The 26,617-nt window shown below is 37.4% G+C and overlaps 1 protein-coding gene across 3 annotated transcripts in view; it reads right to left on the bottom strand.

The window, feature by feature from the left end:
- Positions 1-24,717, bottom strand: part of LOC135782704 (dedicator of cytokinesis protein 9) — a 108,375-nt gene extending 83,658 nt beyond the window's left edge. For 2 of the 3 annotated variants that reach the window (XM_065293166.2, XM_065293168.2), the window contains exon 1: positions 24,293-24,717. In XM_065293166.2, the coding sequence (XP_065149238.1) occupies positions 24,293-24,409 (117 nt within the window). In that variant the 5' untranslated portion in view covers positions 24,410-24,717. Of the gene's footprint in view, positions 1-9,814; positions 9,838-24,292 lie in introns of those variants that run through there. The other variant, XM_065293170.1, reaches the window with a different exon arrangement.
- Between the last annotated feature and the right edge of the window lie 1,900 nt (positions 24,718-26,617).

The raw sequence follows: 26,617 nt of genomic DNA, 5'->3' as shown, positions 1-26,617 counted from the left end.
ATAGTTATTTTGTTTATATTGTAAAGCACTTTGGATCAACTTCAGTTGTGCTCTAAAAATAAATGTTGACTTGACAGTTATTTCACACCAGTTTATTTCCTAAACCTACCACAAACCTGTGGACATCTGGAGATTTATAGCACAACATAATTTGGCCAATTGACCCTTTGCTAAGCCACGCCCAAAAACTACCACAGGCCAATCGTGGTTTAGCAACTGTAACTAGTCGCGAGAGGTCTGTCAAGCTTTTGAGCGAGGGAAACATACCGAAGTGTTGTGCGTATGGATTGTGTAAATCTGATACCCAGTATCCTTAAAGTTTGGACAGGGTGGTGGAATTTTTTCCTTTTCCGAAACCTAAAACCCAAAGGGAGAAATGCTGGACGTGGATCAAGCAGTGTGGAAAACCTTGTTCACTACTAAATGTCGACAGGATTATCAAAAACACCTACGTTTGCTTAATGTTATCTAGCTAACTAGCTCAGCACATCATTGCTTGGAAATAATGATGGTTCTTTGTTCATAATGCATATATTTAAACATAAAATAAGATGATTAAAAGGCAAGAGAGAGGCTGACTGACATACTTTAAAAAATATTTTAGCATTTTGTTAATGGACGGCATACCCGTGTACCCCAATCCATGTACCCGGGGTTAACATCCATAAGACTTATGTATAAGCTGTTTGATTTATAACACATTGTTAGCAAGTTTGGATCACTATATCTTTAGTGACTGTCAACTAATAAATGAATGGGTGTCACGTCCTGCTATGCGTCCCGCTTTACTTTGAACCAGAAGACACACCCACTTTTGACACAAGTCCTCATGGGACGCAGGAAACTTGTGGATAGGCTTTAGCTTCATTTTTTATTAATTATTTTCTAATCGTGTATATATATCCCTCGAATGCATACTGCAGTTCCTTTTGTGTTGCTCTCTCTCAGATATTTCGACTGTTCAGCAAAAATTACTAATTAATCTGACACCGGTGCCTACATACTGTAATAAACTTGCCAGACGCGAAAGCTTGACAGGCAAAGCAACAGTATGCTTGTCCGACTTCATGCGGCGCCGCAAGAATCGACTGCCGGTTAACGTCAAAGTATCGCGAGAGCGAGACGAAATATGATTTCTTGAATCATTCTCGCGGCACTTTGACGTCATCCGGCTGTCGCTTCTTGCGGCGCCGCATGAAGTCGAACAAGCCTAGTAACTAGGGAGGGCGGGGCTTAGCGAAGGGTCAATTTATAAGCATTAGTAGTACATAAACCGTGTTTTTTGACATGCATCACTATGTTTACAGTAGCACTTTTAAACATTTGGCCCTTATAAATATTGTAAAATATCATTATAGAAAATTATGTTTTTCATTTTCTTTTATCATGTCTAGGTAAGATCTATTTTATCTATTAAAAATAGCTCTGTTGCAAAATAACTAAAAGAATACAACAGGTTTTTTACTCTCTTACAATGCCAAATTGTGAAAAGCACTACAGAAATTCATTTGAATTGAACTAAAGTTTCATTGTATCTGACGTTTCTTGTGTGTTTGTGGTGATGATTTATTATTTTGTTTAAACCTTTCAACAAGATTTTCTACAGCAGGACTGCACACCTGAATATACAGCTGCGGAAAAAATTAAGAGACCGTGTCAATGGCTCCTTTCAGTTTTTCCAGATTTACAGATATACGTTTAAATAAAATTATAATTTTTGTTTCATTCTGTCAACTACCGACAACTTTTCTGCCAAATTCATAATAAATAATGTTTTTATTTGCATTTATTTACGGAAAATTGAAATGGGGAAAACATGGTCAAAATAACAAAGATGCACTTTTCTGATCTTCAATACTGCAGAGAAAATTAATTTCTCAACATCAAAATACTAATGTTTTTACATATATTTTGGGAAAAATTCACCTGATTTTTTAAATCACATCTTTCAAGGGTCTTGTTGTCATGCTCTCAGTCTTTTACATTTGCTGTTGTGTGACTATATGTCACTCCTGAGGTTTGCTTTTGTTGAAATTCAATAGACACTAGAATGAAATGAACACAATACATCAAGTAAAAACTGAAGCGGTCTCATAATTCACATGTATGATGCAGCACTGCTGCCACCTGTAGGCTGAGAATCACACAGCAGCTAATCTACCAGTAAACATCCTGTACACACAATGATATCACTAGTACACAACACTTATCAACGTCGACCACACTAGAGTTTTGTAAACAGTACCGAATCTGTGTTAACAGATGCCATAAAACCATATAAACATTCATTACCCCTCACCTCTGTTTGTCTGTTTATTTCTGTCAGATTCATCATCTCCATTCATTCAGGAGGGATTTATATGTATTCAGTCATGACTCTATTCATCTGCAGATCATTCAATCATTACAGGAATGTACGCTGAGGATGGTGGGTAATTTCAGCGAGTCTCTGCATGTTTAGGGTCTAATAAACCTACAAATAAATCTAATCTCTCTATTAGCACTGTTTTCCCAGGAGAGAAAACACAGTTTCCACCATAATAACCAAAATACTTTACAACTGACTACCATTTACTGTAGTGGTGCATTTACTGATTATTGCCTGATGAAGTTTTCACTTCATTGACCTGCAGAGAATCAATCAGTGCAGTTCTTCACATTACACTGAACACACTATTCATGATCAGCACCCAGATAAGATGAGATGATTCAAGAAGATTTAAGATTTGCAGAAAATTCAAATAAGAAATACATTTTACAAAATCCAGATACAGCAGTCAGGGGATTAGATTATCATGTAATCTCATAATCTTGATGCATGTGTGAGCTTTACATCAGCCTTCATCATTATTTACACTTAGTGTCTGTAACAGAATTACTCTGAATTTAAAGAAAAGCTGAATGAAAATCACACAAACCTGCAAGTGAGTATATATATAAAAGAGATGAGACATACAGGTTAAAGGTTATCACAGCTACCATGACCTCCAAACCACACACAGCAGAACTGTCTGGCAGCAACAATGTGCCCTATAGACACACACACACACACACACACACACACACACACACACACGCACACACACACACACACACACACACACACACACGCACACCCTTCCTGTGTAGGAAACACATTCAGTGTGATGTGAGTCACATGACCCAGTGGGTTCGGGTCTGTTTCCCGTGTCGATCAGTGCTTCCCAACATCACACAAGCTTATCTACTGACCAACACAAATCCTCACAGGAGCAAAGATAAAAGCGTACTGTACAACCAATCAAAATCAGACCCATTCATTCTCTATGAGATATATTTATGCATCCAACACAGATTATTGCTATGTTACGTCATACCATATGATCGAGTATATATGAGATTATAAGATGCTGTGATGTATGAAAACTTCAGCCAATCACATAAGACACTAATGAATACATAAGTCACATTACAAGCGAGGGAAACATGGGAAACACTGTAGTATTTAGAATTTTATCTCTAAAGTTATCATCACTTTCATATTTACCTGTGCATATGTACACTAGATAAAAGTGATTGGTCATTGTAGATTAGCCGGTTTCTGCAGGTTTCACAAAGTAAAATTTGAGACCATTATGAATTAAATTTATCACAACGATTAACATAAATTTTTAAAATGCATATTCTAGTGTGCAATATTTTGGCAAATTAAAGCGTTTTTAAGGCATGAAACTTTGTATTTGAATTTTCTGACTTCTTAAGACCTGACAGAAACCCTGTAGATGACAGAATTAGCCACCATATGCATCAAACTTCATGCTGACAAACTGAAATCTGTCTCTTACGAAAATCTCTAAGAAACCAAAGGCAACTAAATGAAATCCTATCAGACAGATCTAAAGCACATAGGTCTGCTCTTTAACTGGTGGGTGTTGGAGGTTCAGCATTTCAGACTCCTGACATAATGGGGTTTCTTTTCTTTTCCAGTGAGCCGTGGTCAGAGCTCCACCTAAAGATAAATCTCCAGGAATGAAACAAAATGGATGTTGAGTTTTGCTTCTTTTGCAGGCACATTCCATTAATAATTCATTTCAATCAAACTGCAACAACACACACATGCACACAAACGCGCACACACACGCGCACACACACACGCGCGCGCACACACACACACACACACACACACACACACACACACACACACATTAAGGTTATGGTGAGAGGAAAAAAATCTGATAGATTTATGATCAATATTGCCCATCTTTAATAGTTCCTTTTTCGTATATATTGAAATATAAAATATTATATATATATATATATATATATATATATATATATATATATATATATATATATATATATATATATATATATATATATATATATATATATATATATATATAACAACAAATTTGTTTAGATTAACAAGAACACAGAGAGATTACAATTTTGTTATTTTGTTAAGTGCTCAGCGAAGATATGAGTTTTCAATGGCTATGTTTACATGCACGAAATGCATTTTTTGTCTATCCGACTTATATTAATCTGATTTCAGTTTACGACAGTACAGTGTACATGTACCTTAAAGATTGCCATGTGATTAAAGTGTTGTTTACATGTACATTCTATATAATCCCAAACAAACGCAAGCGCACAGCCAGGGTTGCCAGACAAAACCAGCCCAATGGACATTCTAAACTAGCACAAACGTATCCCAATCACTATTTACACACCAAATGCCAATAACTAATAAACAAATCCTTTCATCTTTAACTCGATGAAAAAAATAAACTTGCGTATAAAAGTATCTCAAATCTGAAGTCTGCAAAAAAGCAGAGGACTTGGCAACCCAGTGCACAGCAGCTCTTGTCTAGTAGATGCTTTAGCTCTGGAAAATGTACAAAGTCAAAGTTGAGTTGGAGAAAGTTGTTCTTCAGAAGTTTTCAGATATAGACATTGAAAACACACTTTTCTAAAGGCATTACGCTTTTTTCTTGTTTTATGTAATGTTATGAAAAACATGAACGCTGCAGAATGTACAGTGCGTGACCTCATTACCTTAATAATGCGTGTTGCCATTGCCTTGATATTGCATGTTTCTGTGACGAGAATCATGTGATACGTAAATAAGAGGTAAATATAAGATGTGAACTTAAGCACTATTCTTCTGCGAATGTGCACAAGGTATTTTTGCATTTGATTAAGAGATTACTACGATTCAGGTGTTTACGTGCGTACATTTCTCCTGATGATCCGATCACAGATTGGACTACACCACCCCTTTCAACAAGATCAAAATTTGCATCCAATCGACCTCAATCGTATTGATTAAGATATGTTTACATGAAGACTTTTCAATCTGATCGAGCCATTACAAACAGATTATTTAATTGTATGTAAACGTACCTACTGTCGAGTCTGACTTCTGAACATCTCTGTAGGTCAGCTGGTCTTATAATGCTTTATTTAGTGACTCTACATTATCCCACATAGACGCAGTTACTGACCTCATAAATAACTAATGGATATTAAATATTGAGTTAAGTTGAAACTGTCTTAAGAAAAAGCATTCCACAAAACATCTACAGTATGTATGGGCACTAAATTGCATAAAAAGTTGACATTTAAAAAAAAAATGTATTGTCTATGAGTGAGCACTGCAGAATCGTCACATCAGACTGAGCTTAACTGTGAACACGGCAAATTAAACACTCAGAGTTTTAACACATGTGAACTGGTAATCACAAAAAGCAAACAGTTGCTTATAGAGTAAACATTAGGTTAACTGTTAAACCCTCTCCTGAAACAAACTAAAAGTAGGATGATTAAAATAAAAAAAGATAAAAACTGAGCACCTACAAGAGACTGGAGTGAGTGAGTGAGTGAGTGAGTGAGTGAGTGAGTGAGTGAGTGAGTGAGTGAGAGCGAGAGGATGGCAGGTGGAAATGAGAAAGATGAAGGGTTGAGAGTCTTTTTGGCAGGAGAGAGTGAGTATACTGTAAATACCTTTAGAGTCGATAACATCATTCATATAATGCATTAAAGGATGTGAGGCTGCGCTTTATGCTGTAACAGTAAATATAAGAGCATTGTGTTTGACCCTTGTCAACCATCAATACACCAATAACTCTGTATACACAATACAGCATGACCTCATCTAGAAGTCTTCTCGGGTCCAAAGAAATGTACCTGACCAAAAATTACGCGAATCACTTTTTACCCGAACCTGACGTACATAAATCATTTTTTTAAAGAAAGACACGACCCAAGACAAACCTGAGAAAATAAGACCCGAGTCCAAACTAAACCAGTAGCAATTTGTTTTAACCCAATTGGACCCTAATGTAAATAGCAAAAACACATTCACTTTAGATTACCAGAGACCCAATGCCACTATTATTGCACCCGACATTGGGTCGGACCTCTGGTTTTCGGATCTAAGTGTATCCGTGAAGACGTCTAATCTCATCTACCTTATTACTCATTAAAGGGGGAGTTCACCCAAAAATGTAAATTCTGTCATAATTTACTTGTTTTTACAAATCTGAATAAATTTCTGATTAAAACGAAGGAGTTTTTTTTTTTTGTCGGAGCCGATGGTGTAGTGGGCAGCGCTCCGACATATGTGCAAACGCACTTCCGGCGACCCGAGTTCAAATCCTGGCTCGAGGTCCTTTGCCGATCCCATACCCCTCTCTCCACCCTCTACTTTCCTGTCGTCTCTCAAACTACTGTGTTTCAATAAAGGCAAAAATGGCCCAAAAAAAAAAACAAACGAAGGAGGTTTTTTATGAATATATCAGAATTCACCCCATAGTAAAAAAAAAGAAACCTATGGTATATTGCTCATGAATGGTTTGGTTAGAAATATTTCTCAAAATATTTTCCTTTATGTTCATCAGAACAAAGAAATTTATTTAGGTTTGTTACAACTGAGTAAATGATGACAGAATTTTAATTTTTTGGAAAACTATTCCTTTAATGTATATAAGGCACTTTGGATAAAAGTGTCTGCCAAATGCACAAATGTATTTATACCGCTGCGCAGATATATTAGGGCTGCAAATAACAATTATTTTCATAATCAATTAATCTGTCTTTTTTTCCGATCGACTAATCTAATAAAACATTTGCTCAATTAGATTCTCCTGATTATAGCTAAATAAGGCACTAAATTAGGGTATAGAAGTGTAGGTTACTTTTAAAAGTGCAAAAGCCACACACTACTAGAGTTTTACTAATAAAATATTTTTATTTTTTTAATATTTTAAGCTTTTTATTAAAAAGTTTGTGCAGTTTTTAAATTGTACAACATCATGTAAAATATAAATAAGCAAAACTAATTGAGTCTTCAGGGATGTTGTGCTGGTGAATACATTTTGCCACAGATTCATAAATAGTTTGTGGTTTTTAGTTTAGATTAGTTTTTATGAACACCCAACAACAATTAAACAAATACAAACTCACTTATATTAAAGAACAAAATGAAACCTTTATTAACCAGCGCTCATTTATGCTTTTGTTTCTGTCATTGTCCTTTCAGGGTTGCCAGATCCACGTAACAAAACCAGCCCAATGGCTATTCACACCCCAAATAATAACTAATGAACCAAATCCTTTTATCTCTAACCCGCAGAAACATCAGTAGCTCAATTTATAACCTGGCAATGCTGCTTTGTTTTTAAACAAACCGGTCACGTGGAGAGAAGAAACGCCTGATAAACGTGCAGTTTGCGTTGTATAAAAAAGCTCCTGACTTAAATTATAAGCACACATCTTGTGCTGTATGAAGCAGACATGTGTCCGCGCTGTCCGTCACGGTGGTGCGGGAGCATGTGAGGTCAAAAGACCAACTAATCGATAATAAAATTTGTTGACAACGTATTTCATTATTGATGATTATCAATGCAGTCCTAAGTGATATACACAGTAAGTAACATATGACAATATTGTGTATTTTAGCATGTCTGAACCCATATCAGGTCCACATCAAATAAGAGAGAAACTGGCCCATGCAGGTTAACATGAACCCACATGAGTACTGTGAGATTATACTGTACACATGCATCTACAGCATACAGTAACTTTTGCTGAACAATGAACTACATTGAGAGGGAGGATGAGTCTGAATAATCTGCCCATATTGAGCCTAAGGATGCACTCACATTATCCAAAGCAAACCATGCCCCAGCACGATTGTCCCCCCTCCCTACTCCCCCAGAAGCACGTACTCACATAGTACTTTTATCGATCCGAGTCCGGGTGCGCTTTCGTCATTAGGATGCGATTTTTTTAAACAAAGCAGGAAGTAAAGCGCTCTTTTAACACTGGAGCCCATTGGAATGTTAAAGGTATAGCAGAAGATTTTCTTTTTAGGGGTGGATCATCAAGACTATTGGTCATCCCAGTTCTCAATCATTCTGGTGATATGTTGACGCAAGGCCGTCGTACGTGCACATCCCTAGATTGAAGCTCGCGTTTTCATCTGTATTTTTATGTCTGAGGGTCGCAAGAAAAAAAGTGTCTACGAATTGTATGACAAGAAGAGAAAGGCCTATGAAGAAAGAAACAAGACCAGAGTGTTTTTGGGAGACATTCCACATGCTGGCATGCACTAAAAGCACCGGTTGGGCTTCCCACGCAAAGTTTCTACTCGACAGGTAAAGTTTGGCATGCTATTTAGAGAAATCCATTGAAAATCACTGCTAGTAAAAATTGATGTAAGCTGTGATTAGTGATGCTAGCCCTGGTACAAGTCACAAACCGTGCAGTCACGGTAAACACACCGACAGCAACTTGTAAACAGAGCGAAGAGAAGAGGCTCGTGCATGCTCTCTCTCATGCATGCCTTTAATAGGCGTACACTCTCTGGAGCAGGTAGAGTGTTGCGCATTTGCATTTTTTATAATAAGTGGAGGGGTGTTTATTTTCAAAAATTCGGGAAAATCTTCAGCTATACCTTTAAGTGTGTGTTTTTTATTGGGAGTCGTTTGGTGCATGATGACACACAGCCCTCTCACATGCCATCGTATCTGTCACGTGTGCAGCTCAGACATTCACGTAACCTTGCTGCATGCATCAGAAGGTTTTTAAGAAGGCAAATAAGGTGAGTGGTTGCGCAATTGACGTCTCTCATTTAAAAAAAAACGCTCTCTGGCGCAATTACCGATCACACAGCACCTTCCGCGTCTGAGCCAAAGTGAACCGGACTCCAGTCCACCTCTACAAGCCGGCCTGGGCGCGATTAACTAACCTTCGCTCGGGCACGGTCAAAGTGATCACACTAGTCAACCGAACCAGGCTTTGAGGTCAAACGCCCCAAGCGCGGTTTGGTTTGGATAGTGTGAGCGCGCCCTAAGATACTGTAGTGTTTGAATGATATGACTCTCCTGCGAGTGTGGGAGAGTCGGTGAAGGTGCTGGAGGAGGAGTCAGAGAGGTTTAGTTTTGACCCAGGGCTGAATGCAGGCTGGGACAGATTTCTGATGTATGACATGACGTTTCAACACTGCTGTAATGTTCACAACATCCTGCAGCTTAAAATCCTCATAAAGCCACTAAACTTGAAATCTAAATGTACCTAGTTTACCCCTGTAAAAAATTTACCTGGTCTCACGTGCACAATTTATCTGTAAACATTATTGTATACTAAAAAACATTAATGATCGCAACAAGAAAGTCAGATAATCTTTCCCCAAGAAACAGATCATACAAAAGAATACCCAGGTGAAAAAGAAGTTAAGAACATCTAAGTGTACATCTCTGTGCTATTTTGAGACACCATAAATATAAACTACAACATAAATACCACACAAAAGTATCCTAATCACACTTACATGTCATCTGTAAGACATAAACCACAAAGCCATCAAATCAGAGCTGTGTGTGGACAAACATTGGGTGTGACTATTGATGAGAATAGTGACAGTACCGGTCCAGATATCAGAGAGAAAGAAGGAGAGAAAGAGGGTGGAATCATCTCAAAGGACAAGTCTAAACTAAACTCTTGTCATGCCGTGTACACCGTTTTTTCCATCTATGCAACTTTAATCTAAGATTTCTCAGGGAAAGCCAAACAAGTCATATGAGCTTAGCTTTGCCAAACCACCAGACAGTCAACAAGAAATTGTGTGTCTGTGCAAATGTATGCGTAAGTGTGTGTTATGTGCAAATATTGAATATCAATGAATTTTCATGACAGATCAAGACAAAACTCATAATGACCATTCTGGATTGAAGTAGAAATTCAATTACCACCGTTTTCCCCAAACAAACCACATTTCCCACTTATTCAAATGACTGATACAGCATCACACTCATTTGAATTTGTCAGACAAACTGTTTGTGTTCAGAGCCCAGAGATCAGATCAATGTCTGAGACTCATCTACACACTATCTGCTCAGTTACACTGCTATGGAAACATCTCTGAATAATAACACACCCAAAACAAACAGAGAAAGATGGGGAGGGGTTTTGGGGCACCTGGCTCTCTTTGTTGACAGCAGACTTTACCGTAAAACCTATCCAGCTATGTTGTTTTACAGTAAATCATCATGTTTATTGTAAATTCATCAGGTAATTTTTTCACTTACTATTACTGCTTTATTTTTAACAAGGCAAAATGTGTTTTACTGTTACCCGAATAATGTCACACAATGCAAATCTAAATGGTCCAAAACCAGGCTGTACTTTACTTTCTCTACGCACACAACTTCACAATCATTTACATAGAGACAGACTGACAGAGAGATACAAAACAGCTACACAAACCACTTTCAAAACTATGAAACCCACAATGACCTACTATAAGTCTAAACACATTATACAGGACAAACACAAGTTACTGCAAGCTAATGAAACAATTCAGATTTTGTAATAAGATGGTAATTCATCTCCCACAGGGCTCAATGCAAATAATGAGAAATTTTATACTGGCCCAGTCAGACAGTCTTTTAGGTGTTCACTTGCCTTGCCAAAAAACATTTCAGTGTCAAATAATATACATAATATACACTTTTTAACTTACAATTTAAATGTAAAACTCTAAATTTTACAATACTCTCATCAGGGTCAATAGTTGCAGGTATATCAGGATTAACTGTGCACAGAAATGGAGAACTAATATCAAAGAAATCTCGTTGTAAGGAAGATAATGAACCAAAATTAATAAAACTAATTAATAAATGTTATTAAATAAATACATCTTGCCATTAAGTTCAGTGGAACAGATTCACGGGTACATTCATACGGGGCGTTAACGTTAACGCTTAACGGAAGGCTTGTCTGAAGCGTGGCCAACAGCCAACAGCCAAGCCACTGCACATGCTCCGGTCTTCCATAAACGTAACTGGCTGGATCTGCCTAGGTTATTTGCATAAGGCAATCTGATTGGCTGACGCTCGCTTTGTTGCTTGAAAAGTTGAGAAATGTTCAACTTCTGCCGCGAGCAACGGCAGTGAAGCGGCGCCGATGGATCCACAATTCAGTTCGCCAACGCTTGACGTCACCCATTAAAAGTGAATGGAAAGCGTCAACGCTTACGCCCCGTGTGAATGCAGTGTTTCCCACAGGATTTTGAGAGACTTGTGGCGCTGATGACGTCACACGCTAATTAGCATATATGTGACGTCATCATGTGTTTGCGTTTGATCCGGTTTGATAGAGTGTTGGCACCTGAAATATGTTTCACTTCTACTCTTTGATCTGTCACGTTATATTGCATTTTAAAACAACTGATTGCTATTATTTACATTTTATCAGTTCTGTTGTCAGACATAAAATGAGCAGACTATAGCCCTATTCGGATGGGATTAGTTTTACGGTTGTAGATGGCGTAATGTAATTTTACCACAGGACGTCTGTAATATTGATGGTCAATTCGGACGGGATTAGATATCTCAGTTAAACATTCAGAAGTGGGAGGGGTAACTCGATTGCGCAGCAGGTCACCTCTCTCGTCGTCATGTGCACGTTGCTTCTTGATGTCAACATCACACAGACGAGAAAAACTCAAAACACTGTGTTTAATTTCAGTTTGGGGAGAACGTCAGTTTCAGGAACAGTTCTGTGCCTCTGAGAAGTGAATTTGACTTTTTAAAGTTTGTGTCGTGTTATTCAGGAACTGACTTGCCACTGACTTTTTTTTTTCGCCTAGAATACAAGTAAATGCTTAAGCGCTTTTATATTTGAAAGAAACCCGCAAAATAACAGGAAATTACGAAACGTAAGTGTATGTTTACAGCTGGTATATAAATCACCATACATTTATTACATTGAAGTCTTACTGCTGATGTTCTTCTCATCAATGTCTTGTTATGAGACCCTTTTTATTTAAATGCGAGTTTTATTGTCGCGTATAGCGCAGACAATTGGGTGCAAATTCAGAAATATGAGAGAATACACAGTAACTGTTACACAAAGTTACTACAAAACACGTGCGCAGGCATATCGCATTATAGAGAGGGAGAGAACGGGTGTGTGTGTGTGGGAAACACTAATGCTAACCTTTCGTCAAGTCATCGCCGTCTTCTCTGTCAGTAAAATCTGTGACTGTTGACGTTTACGCGAAAAAGAAAGTATACGGAGGAACGGACATTGAAACACCGCCACCTTTTCACGCTCATGTGAGAGAGAGAGAGAGAGAGAGAGAGAGAGAGAGAGAGAGAGAGAGAGAGAGAGAGCTTAATTGCACCTTAATGTTTGTTAATATTGTGTCATTGTATGTTTCTTGTTTTATGTATAATGCTTTGGCAATATTGTAAGTGACACAATCATGCCAATAAAGTTCTTTAAATTGAAATTGAAAATTGAGAGAGAGAGGGGCGCGCGCTGCATGCAACATAGAAAGGGAGGGCGCGCTGGGTGCTTGCAACAATGAATTAAGACGTTTTTAAAAAGTAAAATATAAATGTAAATGGGGATCATGAAAAAACTATTTGTGGTGGCCAGCACTGATTCTGTGGCGGTGCGCCACGAATAAATCAACGTACGGGAATCACTGGAATGCACCGTAAGGGTCATCGGCAACCCTTTTTGACAACATGCATCGTATGTGCAGTCAGCTTCTCTCATGAGCTTCGTGGCGAAACTGACGGCAAACTGTGCAAACATTGCATCTTTTCTTCGTTGAGTTTTACCCAAGTAAATTTATGCTTCCAAAATGTTAAATAATTGCGCCGCTGCCATCTTAATGCAACACACACAACAGTGTCCACAACAACCAATAAGGTAGTAGAAACCTCATAATATTGCTGAGAAGTTATCGTTCGCAACGCTTAAAATTAGGGCTGGGACGATTAATCATGCAAACGCGCATTTTCTCACTGAAGAAATTTTAAAAGAGCATTTCACCCGTATAAACATTAATCTTTATTGAAAGTGCGTCATATTTGTAGTCAAAATGTAACATACATTTAGAATTTGGTGCCTATTTGACCAAGAAAAGGGGTGTTTGTAGTTTCACTCCCTCAACAAAGATATTGGACTTACTTCTTTCAATGATGCAAAATAACATCATTGAAGAAGGAAGTGCAACACTTAAATCTGTATTTCTCCTGTCTCAGCGGCAACTGAGGAAATGATGCATGACCATTCAAAAACATGACTGGGGTTCTAACTATACAAAGCTTTATGCAAATGGGTGAAGGGTCCTTTTAATGAATTATTGTGAAATGCCGCCACATCCAAAAGCCAGAGGGCGCTCTCCTACAGAAACTCTATTTGTGCCACAGAAGTACCACCATTACAAATGCTGTTCCAGGAAATATCTATAAGCATATTTACATTGCTGTTCCTCAAATTATTTCTAGTGTTTTCATGATAATAAAGAATATTTTGAATTATCGTTTTTGACAAGTGTCGGTTTTTTAAATGCACATTATAAACGACTCAAACTCTAGTTTTAGATTGATAAGGACTTCCTACTAATCAAAGAGCCATAGTACACACACAAGCTGTTCATGAAACACAGAATCGCAGTGTGCGATTCAGAATCGATTATAGACAGATATTTTTTATTGGAAACGTGATGCATTGTGACAGCCCTACTTAAAATGTGCCTGATGGTGACACTGCATTATAATACATACAGACAAACAGACACAGGCAGAAAATATATTTTAGTGACTGAATGAAGGCGAAGCACTGGCCCAAAGTCTCTCACGCTGGCTCCAGGCCATAAGGCATCCTTTATGTTAAGCCCTGTCTAGGGTTGGGCATCGTTTCAAATTTATCGATTCCGATTCCAAATTCGATTCCCGCTTATCGATTCCGATTCCAAACGATTCTTGGTTTCGATTCCAAAGGGGTTAAAAGCAATAAAAGTCCAGCCTTTATAAATCAAAAATATTTATTTTGTGCAATTACACCTGAACACATAAAAGGAGGATACATAAAAACAAACAGCCGCATAATTTCTAAATTAAAGCTTTTAATATACAACATTTGTTGTCTGCGATCAAATAAAGTGTGCAAAGTGCCTAACCCTAACCCTAACCCTAACCCTAACCCTAACCCTAACCCTAACCCTAACTTATTTAAAGTGCAAACAAAGGCAGTTGCCACCAGAACTTAACAGTTTTTATTTAGAAAAATCAACATATCTGATTTTATGTTGCTGTGGCTAGGCTAAATGATTTTTAAATAATTTTCCCTCGTAATGTAACACCTACCTAAATGATGGCGACTCAACGACAGAAAATGCATGCAGCCCTTTTACTATAAATGTTGTGACCGACCTGTCACAGTTTTTTCCTGCGTGAGTTTTCCTTTTAAAGCGAGGGAAAAAGGCGTCTCACATGTAGGATCATGTGTCGACGCTGCAGCCGCACTTCTGCCGGCAGCGGCTGAAGAGCACTCGGGGTGCACAGAGTCGGCACTCGGGGTGCGCAACGCATCAAACACGGTGCATTTTTTTAACTCGATTTGATGCACCAACCGCAGATGCTTTGCCATGTTGCTGGTGACACCCGTCGTGCAAGATAATATTGTGTCACAATAATTACATTTCGCTTTGTCTTTTGCTGACTGTGCAAAATGCTGCCACACTTTTGAGCGCCTTCCTGCCCTTCCAGTACGGTCCATCGTGCGATTGCGAACTGACTGACTTTTAGTATCCGAGCCGACGGTCCTGCGCACTGCGCGCAGATGGCTATAGGTCACGTAATGTGCGGTCCTGGAATCGAAACGTGGAATCGAAATTTTTATTTTATTACAAGGATCCGATTCCTTCCTTATGGATCCGATTCCAGAATTGGAATCGAAATTCGATTCCCAACCCTAGCCCTGTCCCAGCATCAGTGCACACAATTACTAGGCAACTCACTCCTTAACTCTCTCACTAACCCCCTTGGTAACTCTCTTAACTCTCTCTAAAAAGTTACGTTTCAAAGCACATGTCTTGTCTTTTTCTCTTGTTTTCACTTTTTTAGAGAGAGAGTGTGTGAGAGAGAGAGAGAGAGAGAGAGACAAAGGAAAAATAAAGAACAGAAAATAAAAGAGTCACAAGACCAATAACCATGTTAACTTATTCACAACAGAGTTATGCATACATATGGATGATTTGAAGCCTATAACATATGTGGGTAGAAAACAATCTGTGTCACAATGGACTGACCTCAAGCAAAATCAGCCAAAGTAAACCCAGCCCAAGCTAAACAGAGCTCAACCAAAACAAAGGTCAAGTAAACTCAGCTCAAGTTGAGGTCAAGCAAAACACTGACCTGTTGCACAAATCAAGTTGAACAAGTTCAGTTCTTGTAAACTTAACTGGAAGCTAAGTAAACTCAGCTCAAGCTGAAAAGACATCAAGTGAATTAACTAAAGCAAACTTAGATAAAGATAACCAGTGGCTTGTTGCACGAAGCAGCTTGAACAAAGTCAGAGTTGCAGAGAAATTTTTGAGTAGAGAAAAAAACAAAAAATCCAACCCAAGTTAATTTGGGTTAATCTGTATATGATGTTGGTTATCACCTTTCTCTCTTAACTCAAGTTTGACACTTGTGTGCAAGATATAGTAAAATCTATGATTATGCATTCCATGTTAACACAAAACTGTTAAGTGTGTCATACTGTTGTGGCGCTTAACCGTTTATGGCTTGTGGCTTATGAAGCGATGGGGTTTTTGGTGTTATTAAAGTGTGAAGGTGCCAGTCCCAATATTTTTATCTTTGAGGTAAAGCATTTGAAAGTATTTCGGTTTATTATTGGGTTTTTCTTGTTCGTTGTATTTTTCATACAAGATCTGGCAACATAAGTCAGCAAACACTCGTGCCTCTGTCATTTTCTGCACCGTGCATACAGAAGACTTAATCCAATTCTAGGAAGGGCTGCACGATAAATCGGATGCGATACCATGCGCATCACGTCAGTAATGCCGGTTCTTTGATTAGTATTAAATCGCCAACAGCTGTTTTCAGATGGCGCGACATTAACTGCACAGAGCCGTAGTTCCCTGACAAGCTGGGCCATATCGCATATATATCGCAGGCGATACGTCCCTGATAATTAATGCAAAATTGCCCCGATTGTCAGTGAACTACGGCTCTGTGTAGTTAAAGCTGCTCCATCTGAAAACAGCTGATGGCGATTTAATACTAATCAAGGAACCGGCATTACTGATGAGATGCGCGTGACAAACACATGCGATTTATCGTGCAGCCCTAATTCTAGGCATTTATTTTTTCAGAAGAGAGACCTGTCATGTCCATGATGCATGTTTAAATACTTCATCAACAACTAGTTGTTCAGTTCGGTTATGTACACACTATGGATGTTGATCTTCGATTACTTGTCAATAATAATTAAATTGATAAAACTTGGTCAAAAGGTCATGCCCTTGTGCGCGATGCCTGGGCAAAACACATACAGCAGGGAAAAAAATAAGCTATCATGCATAAGTTAAACTAGACTAGGCTGGCTGCCAACGCAACAAAATGGCATTTGCAGTGGATCTGATAGGTAGGGCCCTATAAAATCCGTTTTATTTTTTCCCAAATTCCGTTTTATTTTTTCCCAAATTCCGTTTTCTCCGTTTTAATTTTTGCACATTCCGTTTTAATTTTTGGCAATTATATTTTTTACCCTTTACTGTTATTTAAGTCATAAAAAGAGTGTGCCTTTAATGTTAATGATTAAAATGTAAATGATTTGGGGAAAAACTGGATAACAGGATTACTTAATGACTATAAAAAGTGCATTTACACACACACATACACACGCACATGCGCGCGCACACACACAACTCAATTCAATGCATTGTTTAGTGTTGTTGCAGGAGGCTACAACAAGGTGTCAAAGCAGTGGTGACTTCAAAAGTGCCTTAAACACATCAATCCAGCGAAACGCGATCCATATTTTATACACAAACGTGCACGTGTGAGAGGTGCAGTGAGACAGACGTGGATGAGAGAGTGCATGTATCTTTGCGCTCACCGTGAACAGAGTTTTGACAAAACTTACAAAATAACAGTTCTCCGGTCACATAAAAGTCATGTGAGACCTGATCGGAACTAAGTGCTTAGCGTCGAATTTCTTAATTTTTTCGCTGACGAAAGCAGAGTCATGGAGAGCCGCTTCGCCATGATTTCAGTGTTTTGGAGGGGGTCTGAAACAACGGGAGGGGGCGTGTCGCCCAGATTTACTTCCCCTGGTCTGCATTTCGCCCAGACATACGTTCGTCTCCCACACAAAAACATAATTTTCTTCAAAATATGTAAAATTCAGCGAAATTCCGCGTTAATACTAGATTTTGTGTTAATTAGCCAATTCCGTGATTCCGTGATCGCAGAAATTATAGGGCCCTAGATAGGGTCCGATAAAGAATGAAAGCAAAGACCATCTTCAGGGAAGCCTGCAAGCTTAGCATTAGCAACGCTGCTAAACACAGGGAAGGAGACAAGAGGCCATTTTTTAAAGCAACACTATGTAGTTTCCATGTAAAAACGACTTACAGCTCCCCCATGTGGTTAAAAAGCACAACAGTGCCTGGTATCAGACACTCTTCTGCAGGCAGGGGGAGGGGTGGTGCTGTGTTTCCTACCCTCCACCGCCACTTTCAAAGTGTGCTTGTAGCAGCTAGGAGGCTGCTCAGGTTGCAGCAACAGTACAATTTGTCCAGTTAAAAGTTGTTCTATCACTGAAATAATTTTAGAGACATTATTTAAAGGTAAAAAACTACATAACTGTAAACTGTAACTGACTCTCATAACTTCATTACGAGATAAGTTCAAATTGATGATTTTATCAAAACACCACATTGACTCATTTTGCAATCCCACTAGCATGTTATTTAGAGAAAAAAATATTCAAATTTGTGTGAGAAAGCTGGCGTTTTGATTGCCATTTACATACACTTTCATGTCATTGGCTACAGTATGCCACTCCAGTAAAGGCTTATTGCACTATTAGTTAACAATTATTCCATTGATTGATCGTTAATTTAAACGATCATGGAATATGGGGAATAGCATAAACTGAGAACACACTATGCAGAGTTTCTTTAAGTTGTCACTACCTGAATTTTGCGGGAGTTTATTTGGTTGTAGAATGCGGTTGTCACTCAAGAAAAATGAATGAAGTGTGTGTGTACAGAACAGAATTAAGCATTAAAAGGTGAACTTTATCATGGAGTGGTGAAACAACATCAGAGATCAGTAATAAGAGAATGCCTTTCCTTATAGACAACTTCCGGCATTGATCTGAATGTTACTACAGTATGATAGCAGGATCAGTGTTGTCAGCACTTATATAGATGACCCCTCTTATTTATCAAGAAGATTTTCAGTGTGCGTGTCTTTATAGATTGGGAAGAGAAGCTTTATGTCCAGCTCCTGTGAGCCGGTGGGCAGCTGTAATATGATCTGTGTGTTCATGAGGAAGGAAGTGGCGTTGAGGAGGTCACACTGAACAATACAACACTGGCAGAAGGAAAATAATAGTGAGAAGCAGGATGGCCAGTCCCTTTGTCTTGCCTAATACTCTCTTACCACTACTACACATTAGTCTTAGACCAGTTACAAACTTAATCTCTCTCTTCAAGTATACATGACATAGCAGCCAATAGAACATTTACATATAAGCAATTCTTAAACTAAGACCTCGAATTGGTATTTAGGCCACTAAATATTGACATTTGAGATGGTTAAAAACTTTTGGTAAAAACTTTATATTTTTGTATGGCTGACATTTGCATGGAATTGCTCATATCTGGCTCCACCAGATCAGGAGCACATTCGAGTCTGATTGCCTACAATTGTTTTATTTAGGTAATAAAAAGACTCATATTAACACTAAAATTGAAAACACTATAGTTTAACTAAAATTGAACTGAAATATAATGTCAAACATGTCAACAGTTATGCTCAGTTATGCATGAATGCTGTAGTATAACCAGAAACACTGTAAGTATAATGCCCGTGATGCATGCTGGGATTAGGTGTCGACAGCCCAAGGGTAAAAGCTCTTAACTTGACTTAACTCTTTGCAGGATTTAAACCAAATAACCTCACTGTTACCACCAGCCTTGAGCTTCAGCTATTTACTCTCTAATACTCATGAATAATTCATCTACACAAGAGGCCAAAAAGATAATAAACACTTAGACATGTTACATATGATAATGACTGCACTAAATTATCCATAATCCTCATAAATAGATAAATTAAAATACATTTGTGTATTTTTTGTGTACATTATGGATCAATGACACGACGCATATTTTTGTGTCCGGGGGCATTATTTACTAAAACAATAACTTGAAACATTTATGACATGTCATGTGTCACTTGAGGACCACAATAAAAATAAGCCTGAGGCTTTTTTGTGTATTTTATCCTCAACAGTTTATTTTAAGATCTGTATGAACAGGTCTTTTGGGCTTGATTGTATCGATTTTAAATTTTATTGTCAAATAAAAACAAACAAACAAACACTTTATTTTATTGAACCTAATTAAATAAAATTTCAGTATTTTTGAATAAACTTGTAAAATGTAAACTTTTTTCATTCATTAACTTGTAAAATGCCAGACGGGGCAACTGTCCGTACCAAATAACAGTTTAATGCTGCGTTCACACCAGCCGTGGTAGAGGTGTCAAGCGGGAGTGATTTCAATGTTAAGTCAATGTAAACGGTCTCACATCTGGAGGTCTCGCTGCATGAATGAGGCATTATGCACGGTAGACGCGAATCCACATCGCAAACTAGCGCACGAAGGATGCAAATTGTGCGTTGCTGCGGGAAACGCAAAAGTTGAAAAATCTGAACCTTGGCGGAAAATCTCGCCGTGTTTACCAATCAGGAGCTTGCTCTAGTAGTGACGTGATTACCTGAAGCGAATTTCCGCATGAATGTCTCGAATTTCACGCGCGAAAATATTCAAGTGTCCAACTACGTGCAAATAGCGTGTTTTGCCACCTCTACCGCATTTGGTGTGAATCCAACATTAGGCAACTGTTAAAAATTGTGTTTAAATTATCAAAAAATTCTAAATAGTATACTTTGGCATTCCTAATGTTCAAAAACTCTACTATAAACAAATTTTACAAATATAAGTAGTTGTTGGCATGTTAGGATAATTGAAAACTGTTGTCCATAGTCTTTATGGCTGAATGAAAAGTTTGTAGATTTCTTTAAAGTAATTTTTTTTCTGTATTTGAATGTAATGGGTAGGCATCCAAAGAAAAGTCTGTTAAATGTAAATTCATTTTGGGAGTCAGGTGGTGCAACCGGAAAGTCAAAGGGTGTGGCTGCTATAAATGCCCCTAAGAAATAAAAACCATTAAGCTTATAATTTTAATAAACTTATAATTTAGCTGATAATTTTGTTTGAATAAATACAAGCTTAGGTTGCTATAAATGTTATTATGTTTTTCAAAATTATTGTTCTAAAATGTATAGTTAGAAAATTGCCTCTAAACAAACATCAGCATGACACAGGGAGCGCATTAAAACTTATCTGGAAATAGACAATGATTGGTTGTACCACCTGACATTTTTTTAAACGGGGATATCAAAAATATTGTGTAAAAAGTCATTTTTAGATGATGTATATTTAGTCGGTTTACTCAGATGGACATATTTCATGTAGTTTAAACAGCCAGAAAATCTTTGCTGAGGTCGACTGACTAATCTGATTTACTCAGGCTTCTGCATGCCTTCACATGTATGGGATTCAGGGAGGGGCCACTTTAGTGATGTCATAAGGCAGGTGGGTGTGTTGGGGGAGTGATGGGAACTGATTTATGATTGGCTTAAGGGTTCGGGCAAAACCTTCAGCACATGTGTGTGCACACAACTTTGATGCTTAAGAAAAATACATGCCAGCTTAGGATATGCCAACACAGAATTGATGATAACTATACAAACCAAAAGTTAAAGAGTGAATTATTTTCACTCCATTCTATAGATCAGAGTCACAAAAGTGCACAAAATCCATTCCCATTCATTCACCTCCACTATTCCTCATTGGTCCAATTTTCAAGTAAAAGATAACCGTTGAAAGAATTGCTTTGTTCTTCTTCTTACTTTTGTAAGTTGCTTTGGAGAAACATTTCTTTGCTAGAAGGTTACACTAAAATTATGTATTTAAATTTAAATGAGACAACCACCAAACAACAACCTAGCATCCATGTAACAGGTTTTGCACTTACTACAATCACATTATCTTTAGAAAAAGTCAAATTTGTGGTGCCATACCACCGCATGTTCAAATCTTTTTGGGGGGACAAATAGCATTTTACGGAAAGCACAGATCACAGTAAAGCATCTGATGGTGGATATGTCCCGTCTGAATCTTTGACTACATCTATCCCACTGCATACACCACAGTGATTTACTGTGCCAACGCTGGTTTTAGATGAAGTGTAGTGAATACAAACATAGTTACACACGCCTAAACACATATCTGTGGGATCCCTTGAGCCTTATACACACAATACGTTTGTATCCAGAGGTCTATGAGAGCGCAAGTCATACAGATCTGACACAATCTCTCTATTATACTACAAACACAGAGTTGTATTTCACACTGTATCTACATGCTTCACGCAGGAATGTATGAGTGTGTACAAGCACAATCCGTCACTGAGTCAAATTCACTGATTCTGATACTGTATGTTTAATCATAAACATCCCATCCAGAACATCCTACTATACTACAGTACACAGTGTTATCTATACTACTTCAAACAATATAGTATGTGTAACTTTGCACATTGTACTCATGCAATGGTACCATTTCTAGTAGTATGCCAAACACAGTTGTCACATGACCTTGGTATGTTGCTCATCTGCTTATTATCTTGTAAAGCACTAGTGACCGAGTTTTAAGTGAAACATGTCTTGACTTTTGGCAGGTCGAAAAGATAATGAGACAAGAAAAAGAAGTCAAATGTCACAGATTACTTTCAGTTCTTCTGTCACACCGGTAATGGCATTTCACTGTATTGTGGAGTATGGTAACCAGTGCAGTGTGCTCTGATGTGAACTGCACTTCTTTGGCTAACTGGCATACTGTGTAGTGTGTTGTATCTGATGTAAGCTGTACTTTTAACATGACTCATTCACACAAGTCTGGACTCAAATCACATTCTGTTCAAAACATCCACAGAGTTAAAAAGAGATCTCTAAAATACTCAAGAAGATTTTATGGGCGCTACAATACTCCTAACACCTAAAAAGATCCTTACACAGAGTACACCTTCCTATATCTTAAAGGTGCCAAAGAATGCATTGATAAAATCTGTTAAATTGTCCTCTGATATCTTCATAGAAGGTATGTGGTTTATTAAGTGCAAAAAATATCTAGAGATGGTTTCACATGTCCATTTACAACCCTAGGATTTGCCTAGAATGAAATGGTCTATTTTTACCTTATTTGAAAGGGTCATGAATAATAATATTGAGTTCTGCTCTGATTGGCTGTTTCACAGAGCAGCTCATTCAGTAGCTCTGTGTGTGTGAAAACAGACCTTATGTTTGAGTCTGTATCAGACAAAGATACAGATTTTGAGGAATAATCAATTGTTTGGAGATTGTTAATGGATGTTTCTGAGTGGTAAGTTTGTGTTTTTTTCAGTATGGACCTTCAAAACATTTAGAACCTCAGGATAAACGCTAGCATATAGCATTAACTAGCATATAACGTTAACTTTTTTTTAGCATTGTAACAACATTGTACTTAATTTCATGTGTAATTTAATTTTGGGGGCGTACATTTTGACTGTAACGTCACAGTTGGCCTGTTTTCCAGCGGTCTTTTGCATGCAAAAGGATTACATAAAAGAGGGAAACAATCATGTTTGAGGCTTACAATATGTTATTACCATGTACAGAACTGTTATTATATATATATATATATAAATATATATAAAAGCTGAGTTATTATTCTACTATGAAAAGGTAAATACAGTTTTACATTCTACGGCACCTTTAAAAACACCTCTACAACAGTAACCTAAGGATAAGTCTCTTACAAGGGCACAATGGAAGTTCATCTTTATGGCACCTATAAAGTGGGATAAAACCTACAACCTTTTGTTTAGCAGCCCACCATACCTGTATGCACTATACTATACCACAATACCTCCACACTTCCTGTTTCCACCCTCAATCATTCTTCTCTGGGCTTGATTGTGAAAATTAAACTGTAGTCTATGGGACAGTCACAAGCCTCCAGGTTTATAAAAAAAAAAAAAACTAAAAATGTGCAAAAAAAGTAAAGTGCATGCTTCCATCAACTAGTGACCACACTACTTTGACTTAAAGCTACTAAATATGTGTTGATTAGAAAAGTTAGTCATATAAATTCTAAATACATAAAACGGCAAAGAATACTCCGATTTTATTAATGAAATATATTACTACATTTTACTTTCTACATACGTGGACATCACATTTTTGGTTGTTTGCACCACTTGTGTAAGTGGAACCTGTTGTACACAAACATGATCAAAGAAAAATATTTGGTTATTATATTTATTGGTTCTTCCTAACTCCAAAGCTGGAAGAAATCTTTAAAAAAAAAAACAAAGCCTGTAATCTTAGGAGGTTATAGAAATCTAAACATTTAATTATTTTGAAAAATCTAATGTTTGGTTTTATGTGGAGTGGACATGATGAATAGTGACATGACCGGTAAAAAGCTCCAAGTGTCTTCAAATGAACAAGATGATGTTTTAACCCTAATGGTCACTCAAGCTGATGGCGCAGTGTATTGACTTCATGTTACAAGAGTCGAACTCACAACCTGTAGATTACCAGTACAGATATTTCCCCACTACCACACCGCGGACACGCGCACAACTGAGATACTCACCACCAACACTGACGTCCTGACCGCTTGACACGCGCTCTGCCGTAGCTCCGCCGCCGTGCCCGGTTTACTGAGCGCGCGGGTGAACTTTCGCGTCTCCACGGGAGCCGGGAACGACATAGCTGACTAGAAACTCTCATTCATTAACACTAAACCGCTAAAAAAACAGATTTAAAAACATTAAGGCTGCGTTTCACTGATGTCCCGAAAACGAGCGCGCACCTTTGCCAGAGTCCCAGAGATAAAAGTCCTTCTTAAAAGCTTTCTGCTTGTCCCGCGTTTTATTCTCATGGTAACATGAATAAGTTAGATCCTTAGGTCCATGTTTTCTCTGGTAAAAGGTTTCCTGGAAGTTTTGGCAGTCTTAATAAAGCGCACTCCCGTGCTGTCATACTCTCAAGCCCGTTTGTGTGTGTTTGGAGATTTAACACGCGCAGTCTCGTCGAGTCTGAACTCCCCTTGCAGTCAGCGAATCCTACTATGGTGAGGGTACTGACTTGTAATATTCATAAGCTAATTCCTCGTCATAGGACGTCTGCATTAAACGTCATCGCAGTCTAATTAATAGTCATGAACGACAGCTTTTCCCTTTTATTGAAGAACATGAGGGTAAGACATCAAGTTCTGTATCAGTTAAAGTATACAAATTAAAGTCTTTACAAATTAAAGTAGTTTTTCTTGCTTTTTTAAAATTGAGGATTAGTATAATATATACATGTTAAATTATTTCAGAAAAACATTAAAAAGTGGTTAAGTTTGGGCGAAATTAAATGTGCACATAAAGTAAATTAAGTTTATGATAAAGCAAAGACTTTTATTTATAGACTCAGATTCATAGTTTTCTAGAACTATAAAGTTATTGATATACCTTCCTGAAAATTTCAGTTTTATATTTCTTGAATAAATGTTTGACAGGGTAAAATTTATATATCAAGAAGAGATTCCATTATTTGGAATGCACAATTAAAAAAACAAGATATTGGAAAAATTTAACAAACAAAGTTATGTTGTTTTGGAACCAAACTCTTCATATTAATTTTAAAGACACTTCTTTATCTTTTTTATTAAGAAAATTCAAGCAATTCCAGTAAGAAATTATAGGTGGTACATAGATAATATTTTGAAGAAAAAGTTATCTAACTTTGTAATTTCTCTTCTTTTGATTAGAAAAGAGTTTATTTTGGTTCAGGAAGGGAGGATATAAGTGTGGTATATTATTATTTTTAAGTAAAACGTTAATTTCATATGGTATTGCTAACATTACAATTGCAAAATGCTTCGGGGTATTATATTCTGAAAAAAACTCAGTAATAAACATCTCCTGTTAAAAAGCTACAATTCCTACCATTGTTGAACCATTGGTCATTTTTTATACACATAAGATATTTTGATTGTTGTTCCAAACATGATCGACAACTTTACAAGTGAATGGGGTTGCAGCGCAACGTCACAAATAGACAATTGATATACATGAGCAAAGTCTTTACTTTAGTAGTCTTTAATCAAGTAGATAAATACTGTAGATACTCAATATTTTAAAAGCAAAACAACATATAAAGCTTGAAATATATTAATAAATCCATATCATCAAATTAGTTTTATCAGTGTGGGAGTAAGTCGTGAGAGGAGATACCTGCGTGATCCGCTTTACGTTAAGACTTACGCCTGTTTCACACATACTCCGTATGCAGTGCGTTTGCGGTGCGTAATTTTTTACGTAGCCATGTTAACAGGTTAGAGCTTTCACACATCATACGTATGCGGTCCGTCCGGTCTGTTGCAGATGCGGTGCGGTGCAGCAGTGCTGCGATCGTTTCGGCAGCGAGTCTATTTTTGCTGTACGGCACGCAAGCTGCACGCGCTGATTTAAAGTGATAGCGCATGTTTTGTGGTCAGAATGAACACGGATTTACACAAAAATGCAGTAATTTCACCCTAAATGGATGTAAATAAAGTTTTTCAGTAGTTTTTTCTGTAATCTTATTTGTTTAATCCCCGTATGAAGCAATTATAATAAAAACACTTACCACGAGTTGAAAAATATGTATAACATCTTGTTAAATATTCTACCGAGTTTATATACATGCATATACATAAAGTATGCTATTAAGTTTACCATTGTTTAATTATACTAACATAGTCTTAAGTTTTTTATTTGTAAAACAACAGTAACCAAATTTATATTGTCTCATCACAATATCCATAACCATGAAATTTTTAGTTAAACTAAGGTAATACAAATCATAATCAATCTGACAAAAACCGTTTTGTCAACCGTTAAAATTATGGTTAATTTTTCTAAGGAGAACTATACAAAATAAAAAAGAT

This window comes from Paramisgurnus dabryanus, chromosome 15, assembly GCF_030506205.2.
Source record: "Paramisgurnus dabryanus chromosome 15, PD_genome_1.1, whole genome shotgun sequence".
Lineage (NCBI taxonomy): Eukaryota > Metazoa > Chordata > Actinopteri > Cypriniformes > Cobitidae > Paramisgurnus > Paramisgurnus dabryanus.
Note: the sequence above shows the minus strand (reverse complement) of the source record. Positions and strands in the feature narration are given on the sequence as shown.